The following is a 10065-nucleotide window of genomic DNA, read 5'->3' as shown; positions in this document are numbered from 1 at the left end:
AGAGACACCTTTCTCAGCCTTCTGGCAATACTTTGCCTAATGTGGTGCAGGATATCCGTCAGCCTTCTTTGCCACAAGGGACCATTGCTGGCTCATGTTCAATTTGGTGTCCACCAGAACCCCCGGGTTTTTTCCTGCAACGATGTTTTCTAACCAGGTGGTCCCCAGCCTGTTCTCATGCCTGGGGTTATTCATGCCCAGGTGCAGGACTTTGCATTTCTTCTTGCTCAACTTCGTAAGTTTCCTACTGGCCCGTTTCTCCAGCCTGTTCAGGTCCCTCTGTATGGCAACACAAACCTCTGGTGTATCAGCCACTTTTCCCAGTTTTGTATCATCAGTAATCTTGCTCAGGGTGCGCCCTATCCCATCACACATATCATTATAAAAGTATTGAACAGGATTGCACCTAATATTGATTCCTAGCACACACTGCTGGTCTTCATCTAGGTTTCATCCCACTTATCACCACCCTTTGGACCTGTTTATCCATTTTTCAATCTGTCATCAGTGATGTCTGCTTATCCGGTCCTTCATCAGCTTCATTATGAGGATCTTATGGCAGACAGTGTCAAAAGCCTTAATGTTCAAAAACAATTATAGATGCCCCATATTGATTATATCCAACAAACCACCTAATACTACATGAAATAATTAGCTATTGTAGACTGGAACACCTATGTACAATAGCTTTAAATTGCAAAATGCAACGTTCCTGTTCCTTCCACATTGGGATTCCAGATAAAAATAATTCTTTTTGTATTTACTAAATGAATGGCTAACTTCATCATTTATGATGATCTCATTTTTCTTTTCTCTTACTTCATTAATTTGAATACACAGTTCATGATCTGAATCGTGCATCTGCTCTTACTAAAACTGGATGTTCAAAAATAACATGTTGGACTTCAATTTAAAGATTATTTTAAAATAAATTCTTACGCCTGATGTACAACTAGACTTTCAGGATGTTTTACCTTTCTATTTTTCTAGGTATCTATTATTGGATTTCTATTCTATTCCTACAGGTATTCCATTGTTCTAGGTATCACCTACAGGTACCTTCTTACAATGCATATGTTGTATATTACATGGTTTGGGAAAGGTTAAGACTTGGATGAAGACCAGCAAGCTGAGACTTTACCTACCCTGATGTACAATGGGCTGCCTAGGAAAAACACTTTCAAAGGCAAGGGATACCTGGAACAGAAACAGAACGGATTGTCCATAGTTTATTTTAAGGAGTTTGAAATATACAGATAGTCCAGATGACTTCAGCTGTTTCTAGGTGATCATATAAATGGTACAGACAGGATGAAAAAAAAAATTATGGACTTCTTGAATTCTGGGCTAGTTTCTTTTAGATGGCAGCCCTGCAGTTTCATCCGTACAATTGGCATTTCAAGACTAAAGTGATATTACTGCAGTGAAAGAGTGCTACATCTTTTGGTACTAGATATGATGCACTGTAGTGCATAATTTGCTAAATAGTGTTTTTGTTTGTTTGTTTTCCCTTTATGAGCATATCACATTTGTAGACTATAATTTGTATTAGCTGTTGTCAGAGCTGCCAAGCTGATGTTACAATTTGGGTTTAGATATACAATGGCTGGAGATCCACACATGTAAGAGACTTACCCTTTCTTCACCCTCTGCTGCACCTCTATAATTCTAAGATGAAACAAAGCTGACCTGAACTTTAGTATATACAAGAGAAAGTGACTGGCCTCTTTTTATTACCATTTCACTATCTCTGCCACTGTTTCCTGTCTTGGTTCATAAGATCTGGAATCTGGTGGATTTTTGTTGTTTTGTTGTTTGATTGTTTTTCAGAGCATGCTATAAAATGAATCATATCTTTCTGTGCTCACAAATACACATCATTTTATTAAGGTTTGACAAGGATACTCTACAATGTGGGAAGAATAATTTTTACTATTTTTAATTTGCTTTTAGGATCTTTGATGTGAATGAGGCTGAACTGTATTAATTTGCTTTTTACACGATTGTACCCAGAATGCTACATGCATTCTTTTCATTGCAGGACTGAAAAAATCAGATAAGCAAAAAAATAGATACGGAAATCAGCATACAGATATTTTCCATAGACTGTGAAAAATAGTAAAGTACTAATTTAACATTTATAGAGCAATCTGGTTCTTTATTTCTGGCTTCATAATGACTAATTGCTTTATTCAATCATTTTTATTGCTCCAATAATTTCCCTGATTTTATTGTAAACCCAACATTAACATACCATATCTATAATAAGTTTATAGCTTTATTTAATGTCTTCTAAATTTGCCATATCCAATGTATTGGCTAGAATGAATGGATTGTCATTCGCATTACTTTTTTTTTGGTGAAGCACTTTACAAAAACAAAATATGCATTTATTTTTTTTTTACTACAAAGCTTAGTTTGACTATTTAAATCATCAACTGTGAAATCGGTGGTTTTTATTAATCTACTATCTTGATTAACTTTTCTTTGGAGAGCCAATAAAACCCCACTTAAAGAAACTCATTTAAATAATGTATCAAAATATGTTTCTGTAATTAAAGTGAAGGAAAAAAAATTCTCGTACATACCTTCAGTTCACTTAAACTTGGGTCAAATGAAAATTTTTTGGTTAGAATAAGATGCAGCTTAATTACATAATAGATATCTTCTCAGTATTATGAAATGTTTCCATTATGGTAATATCCTGGATCTTTAGGCAGAATCACAGTGCTGTTAAATACTGTAAAAAATATTATTATTAACAAAAATGGTTCTGAAAGCTTTTGTATTTAGAAATTAAACAAATATATGAGATTAATAATTTCATAATGTAACACTTTAGTTCTTGCCTTAGATGTTGCAGTCTGTAAAAATACAAAACTACTATCATTTTCAAATAGGAACTTTGCTCAGTTAAAGCCATAATCATTTTAATCCTTCAGGCTGAATCAACTTGTCACTTTTTACATCCAAAGAATAGTCAGACTCAAAAAGAATTTTCTTGAAAAAAAATCATTAGACTTTAAGTATATTATGATTTTATGGTATATAGAAGAATATCAGGAAGAGTTGAGTACCTTGATTGATTTGTCTGTGGGTCATCAGAGGTCTACTAAATATGGGAAGTTTCATTCTATTTCTATGTCTCACAACACAGAGACACACTTTAAACTTACAATTGGTGATTGTCCAGTTTAGGAATTTGTAGTAAGAAGAGATGCTAAAGGAACTACAGGTTTGAATCAATACAGTGAATCAAGAAGCTTTGACTTTTTTCAAGGAATGACTTGAGCAGAAATATTTTTCTTGAGAGTTAAGGTCACAGCAGATCTTCACCATTATGTTACACCAAACAACTGCAAGGAAGTAAAGTCTGGCAAAGAGTTTAACTAAGACAATGACTGATATTTTTCTTATTTGAAAAGACACTAGTCAAATTCTGACTCAAGCGCAGTCAATGTTGGTTTTTGTTTGGTTGTTTTTTAGTGTGTTTTTTTTTTTTTTCTTTGGGGGGGGGATGTTTTGGTGAGCTTTTTGTTTGCTCAGGGTTTTTGAGAATAATTTTTAACACAGTGATGGCCCCTTTTAGAGGAATTTATGGAAAGATTCAACAATCAAGTTCATAATGAGAAGCTAAACTTTATCCTTAACAGTGGAGATACACCCTTCATAAAACGTATCACCCAATGTCTCCTGCTTGAGTGTTGACTACATAAATCAAATGATGCCACAGAAGAAAGATCTACACATGCAACTCTCCCTCCATTGTTTGTACACTTTGCATTCTTTGGTCATAGCAAAAAGATCAATATGTATTTCTCATTTTAGTTTCTGCCAGAAGTTAACACACATATTCTCCAGGGTCCTATATTCCTATATTCCAGCATTGTTTTGCTGAATTTATAACATTGTCCTTGTTTTCTATTACAACACAATAATAGAAATGCATAACATTGGGTATACATAAAGAGCACAACCACTGCATAGAAACACATGTTGTGGTTGTGTTTGGTTTTTTTTGCCTCATAAAAAGAGATAGATGATGGAATATGTGATCCATAAACACAAAACAGTGAATAAATAGAAATTGCCTTTAAAGTTCAGTGCTGGATATTGATAGTCAGACTGCTTCTTAGTGACTGAAATCACCAAGTGAATGACTTTCAGTTCCTGATGTTTGCTGCTGCTATCAAATGGAAAGCATGGCCCCAGTAGAGATCCGATCGTGTCTGGGGACAGAGAGTGGTCCCCAGTAATACTATAAGAATTCTGTATACTACTGTGGTTTAAAGTGGCAGGCAGCTAAGCACCACACAGCCATTCTCTCACCCCTCTCCCACTCCCACCCTCCACTCCCACCCCCAGTGGGATGGGGGAGAGAATTAGGGAGAAAAAAAAGGTAAAACTCGTAAGTTAAGATAAAGAACATTTTATAGGACAGAAGAGGAAGGGAAAATAATAATAAAAAATATTATGATAAAGAAATATGCAAAAGAAGGGATGCATAATGTAATCACTTACCAACTGCTGACCAATGCTCAGCAGTAGGACTGAGGAAATGTCAGTCCCTGGAAGCTCTGCTCAGTAGGACAGAGGTCACTGAAGATCCTGCCACAGAGGGCAAACCCCATCCAGGTGGACGTAGGAGAGTTTGAGGAACCCACAGAGGATATAGAGGAGATCATCACAGAAAACCCCTGCCAAAGCCACCACTGCAAGCACAGCAAGGTGTGAAAGCTAGATGACAACAACTCAACCATGTGCATGTATAAGGACCCCTCCAGCTGCTTGGCTACTGCTGGCATCTTCGAGAAGGTCTGTGGTACCAACAACAAGACCTATTATTCCTCCTGCACTTTCTTTGCCACTAAGTATACATTGGAGGAAACCAAAAAGGCACACAAGCTGCACCTGGACTACATTGGGCCTTGCAAATTCATCCCTGCCTGCCCAGACACAGAGCTAACCAACTTCCCCCTTCACATGCAGGACTGGCTTAAACATGTGCTGATTATTATATGAGTGCAATGAGGACAACAACCTGCTTAATGAGAAGCAGAAGTTCAAGGTGATCAAAGAGAATGAGAAGCATCTTGGAGGCCCTATCTTTTAAAAATAAGGTAAAGCCACACAAATCTGGGGTCATTGCTGTGCAGAACACTCCTGATTTTGAAATTCAGTGGCTCCCTAGAAATAGCTGTGCATCACTTAAGAAGAGTTCCATATGAGGTAACTTAATAGGTTTACATCCTGGTTTAGAAAACATTGTGGACATTGTTTCCCCTCTCTGGAATGCTCAGATCTTTGTGTTCCTTATTGTTGTTACTTTTATGCCAGTTCTTGATAAAATTCAAAGCACTAGAATGACCTCTGCAAAAGCCCTACTTTGAAAACAGGGATGCTGAATTGTCCATTCTAGATGGAAATCTTCCAGAAATGGTAACAGAATGATTTTATGTTTATATGGAAAGGTGCAGAGGTAAAGTTGAATGCACTATACTAGCAGGCAAAAAAAAGTACAGAAAATCTTTAGGAGATGGAAATGAACATGCACTGAAGACTCCTGAAACATAATCTTTCTCGGTTGACATTTCTGTGTCTAACAATGAGATGTTTTGCTAAAGAATACATCTCATGAAGAGTTTAAGATAAATGCTTGAAATACAGGATGAGGAAGAACTGAGGAGGGAAATGCAAAGACTAAACCTAAATTTGAGGATATCTAAGAAATGATCTGTTTTAATTTGTTATCCTGGTTCCAATCTATTTTTTTTATATATATTATTCTCGTCTTGTCTTTCTAATTTAAAGCATACTTGATAGGATACCCTTTTTTAGTCTATTTCATTTTACAAGTCCCACCAGCTTCAACGCATTTTGCCACCAAGCTTAATCTGACACATTACTTGTTGTAATTTTGCCTGTCAGAACTAAAAATGATTTGTGGGGCCTTTAGCATTTACCCTGTATCTTTATGAAACTTATTCCCTAACAATGATGGGAATTAATCTTTCATGATTAAGAAAATACAAGTTTTTACATATTTCTGTTGACTACATTTTAATATTAAGTCTTTCAAAAATACCAACCACTTGTATTATGGTTCACTTGTATTGTGTAGTCCATTTGTGTTATGAACTTCTTACATACACAGGCTATTCAAGGCATTTTTAGCCTCACAGGATCACAAAACTTTAGTCCAATGTCCTGCTTAAAGAAGTGTCATCCATGGGGTCAGACCAGGACACTCAAGGCTTTAGCCAGTTTGGCCTTGACAATCTCAAACTCTGGAGACTGTCTTTCTCAGCACCAAAGGAAAATGAAAGCCTGGACAGTAAGCCATCTGATAGCAGTCTAGGCTGTGTTTGGAGCTAAAGGAGAAAGAAGAATCCGTGGAGGACAATTTGTTTTATCTGTTTTTAGTATCTACTGGGAGATGTGCTGAATTATCTATTAGATGTCTTTCTCCACCACCTCTCCGTGGAAATGGCTTAACCACCGCCTAAGACCATGTGTCTCACATTTAGATAGTACAGGCAGTGAAATCGATCTCAGTGACTGGTCATTTTTCTCCAGTGTATAGACGTACAGCATTCACTAATACTATGAAGTAACAAGTCACTGACATAGCTTTTAATTTTCACGTCAATAAGAACTTAGCTCCAAAGCAGAGTCATATAAAATATTAAATTAAAATGGCTTGTTGTGATTTGTGTGCTTAATTAAAGACTTATAAGTATTCAGGAATGTTAGAGGAGTTATTTTCTCAAAAAAAAATCAGCTACATTTTGGTCAATTCAAAAGACAAACCCAAAGTTGTAACCTGTACACCAATTCACAATTTCTTGCAGTTTTTGAACACATGAAGAAGGTAGCTATCATCCCTTGGAAATAAAAGCCTTTATTATTATTATTATTAATTCGTTTATTTATTATTAAATAAATCACAGTGGATAGTGCGTAAGTCTTATGTTTCCAACCAAAGTAAATTTCAAAATTGGTCATGAAATATTCTTGACCTCAGTGGCTTTGTTACACAAATTATTTGAATTGTCTAAAGACTGTTGTATTTGTTATTTAGACATCATGTCCTATGAAATATTTATTATCAAATAAAGACAGTGACTTCTCTTAATGTATTTATCAGCAAATCCCTGTGTTTACAGAGCTTCTTCCCTGTGGTTGCTTAACAGAAGTAACAAAGGTATGTGTACCATTTCTTGAAATCCTTGGTAAAAAGGACAAGAAAAGCAGAAGTTTTCCACTGAAATATAGGTTAATGCTAATTTTGTCTGAAATACAATTTGTTGGTGGTTTAATTTCTTTTTTTTTTTTTCTTTTTTTTTTTAAACTATTAGCAGAGAACACTTTAGTGATATCAGGATTGTCCCATGAGAGAGAGGTTTCACAGTCTGAAGAAAGTACATGATTTCTTGCCCACTTAGAGGTTTTTCTACTTAATGCCAACATAGGGGCACTGTCCCTCTCATTTCTTTCTTCCCCTACTGCTATTTTCATGGGCTTTGGATCATTTCCAGTGTTGTTAGTATTAATGATAGAAACATAAGGGTACAGGTCATAAACCTGGAAAAGTTTCAGAAATCTAAGTAATATATCTTATTTGGATCATTAGAAATAGAATGCTTCAGGTTTTTGTTTGTTTGTTTCTGTCAGCAATATGGAAACATAACAATAAAATATATATCTGGTTCTAAATATCCAGCTCTACAAAAATGGGAGACTAAACCCATTGAGAAGCATTATAAGTATTCAAAACAGGGCCAAAGAAGGGACAAGAAGAACCATACAGGCTTGGCTTGCCAAGCATCTTAAATGACTTCATACTAAGAGAAGTTGTTTAAAAGTAAACAGAGGACCCTGACATCTTTCTCTGTACTCAGAGTAAGGATCTACTACTTAAAAATCTGGTTATGGAAAGTGCTGAAACATTACTGGGACATTACTAGAAAAACATACAACATGCTAAAAATGGACAAACAAATGGAATATTGTAAAATATATAAAATACATATTTTACAATATATTAAAAATATAAAGCAATGTTTCCTTGTATATTATAGATTACTCTGAGGATCAGAATACAAAAACAGGAACAACTCTGAAATATTCTTTGGTGGTGGTTACAAATACAATAGTTTAGCTTCTATCTAGCAAGGAAGTCTGCTATAGTATAGGTTAAATTTATATTAAACCCAGAAAATCAGAGTGAGGCTTTTTGTAATAAATAGGCAGAGTTGACCTAGTACCCCATAACCCCATATAGCCTGACATCCTGTTGGTAAATAATAATAATAATAAAAAGGCAAGATGATGCCCAACAAGTTGTTTGTTGGTGGAGATAATAATCAAAGGGGAAGATCTTCCAGGCTTCCTTTCCCTTTCATACTAAAGAATGTTGAAATGGAACGAATATCATGAGGCAGATTTTGTAGGATAGAAGTGGGATAGAAGTGTAAAATAAAAACAATGGATTTCAGGAAAGGAGACTTGAATAACATCAAAGAATTGGTGGACTGCATATCCTGAGAGGTTAGTCTGAGTAGAAATGATATTTTAAAAATCTGGCAGTTCTTTAAAGAAACACTTAAAAGGCTCAAGCACAAACTATTTCCCTGCAGAGGAAAGACACAAAATACCGTACAGGACCTACTTGTCTAAATGAACAACACTTCATGGATTTTAAAAAGAAATGAGCAAAAAGGAAGTGGAAACTAGGCCAGGCTAATAAGGATGAACATGAAAGTATTGCATGAGCATATAGGGACAGAATGAGAACCACAGAGGCAGAAAATGAGTCGTAATTAGCAAAGGACAAGGAGAATTTCAAGTGCATTTGTGAGAGGGGAGGAAAAAAAAAAAAAAAAAAAGAAAGGAAAGGGCCAGTCTGCTATTTAGCAGAGTGTTAAAGCTACCTTAGGAAATGACAAGAAGACTAATTGATATATTTACCACTGTTCTGCACAATTTTCAAAACACAGTTCTACTGCAATTAAGAACTTTAACAACTATTAATAGCAAATATAAATAGATCCTTATTTGTTATCAATAGGTCTTTATCACAAATAGACTGTGTTAATCAAAACATAATTTCTCTCTAGAAGAGAGTAGAAAACTTTGTCAAAAGAGAAGAAAAAACAGATTATATATAACCTAACCTTAGTAAGGCTTTGACAGACCTTCTTAAAAGCAGCCTTGTGAGACATAATCTAGATGAAAATAATATGAAGTAGAGACAATATTAATGTTTCTCTGTCAAAATGAAGGTTGTATCAAGTAGGGATTTCCAGGGTTCTGCCCTAGGTCTAGTATTATTCAATATTTTCATATGTTTCTTAAGTTTGCTGTCCAATGGGGACAAATAAAGGATACTAATATTAGTTAGGCAAGAATACATTGCTACAAAAATACAAGTCACAGTTATGACTCCAAAAGAATAAGTATTACTCAAGGCCACAAGCTGGACACAGAATGACTACACAGTCATGACATGACATGACACAGTCATGCTATTGTGAAAGCAAAAAGCATTGTATTTGCGTGAACAAATGGGACTATAAGAAAAAAAAAAAAAAAAAAAAAAGGACATGAAAGCCTGATTCTCTGCTATAAACTTATAACACCTCAGCTGAAGTGGTCCGCTGCTTTGGGCAGTATATTTCTAGAGATATGTGTGACAACATAATAGTCGTCAGGTGCAGAACAGGATTCTGTAAAGAAGGGAGCTATCCTTTCTCAGTGACCCTAACAAGGAAAGGAAAGGAATACTGAGAACAATTATTTTGGAAAGATTTTCTAATGACAAAAATTGACGCTGAAGTTGGCAAAAGTTGGCTAAAGCTGTCTGTAAAGACTGAATTATCTTAATCACTAGAGCTCTTATAAGCATAGGCTCACATAAACATACAAGTATATATATCTTCCTGCCTAGAAGCAAGAAGGACCTCTGACATGATTCTGCAGTTATATTGGTGGAAGTTTTGTCACTCAGCTCAAGATTAGAATCATAGAATCATAGAATATCCTGAGTTGGAAGGGACCCAGAAG

At 35.4% G+C, this 10065-nt stretch overlaps 1 protein-coding gene across 1 annotated transcript; it reads left to right on the top strand.

The window, feature by feature from the left end:
* The first annotated feature begins 3597 nt into the window (after positions 1 to 3597).
* Positions 3598 to 5113, top strand: LOC121066990 (SPARC-like). Its single transcript, XM_040550878.1, is given in 3 exon segments — positions 3598 to 3676; positions 4589 to 5012; positions 5014 to 5113. Coding segments are annotated over 3 exon segments (603 nt in total).
* The last annotated feature ends 4952 nt before the right edge of the window (positions 5114 to 10065 follow it).

The sequence above is a fragment of the Cygnus olor genome, chromosome 3 (assembly GCF_009769625.2).
Source record: "Cygnus olor isolate bCygOlo1 chromosome 3, bCygOlo1.pri.v2, whole genome shotgun sequence".
NCBI classification, from domain to species: Eukaryota; Metazoa; Chordata; class Aves; order Anseriformes; family Anatidae; genus Cygnus; species Cygnus olor.
This window is presented reverse-complemented; position numbering and strand designations above follow the sequence as displayed.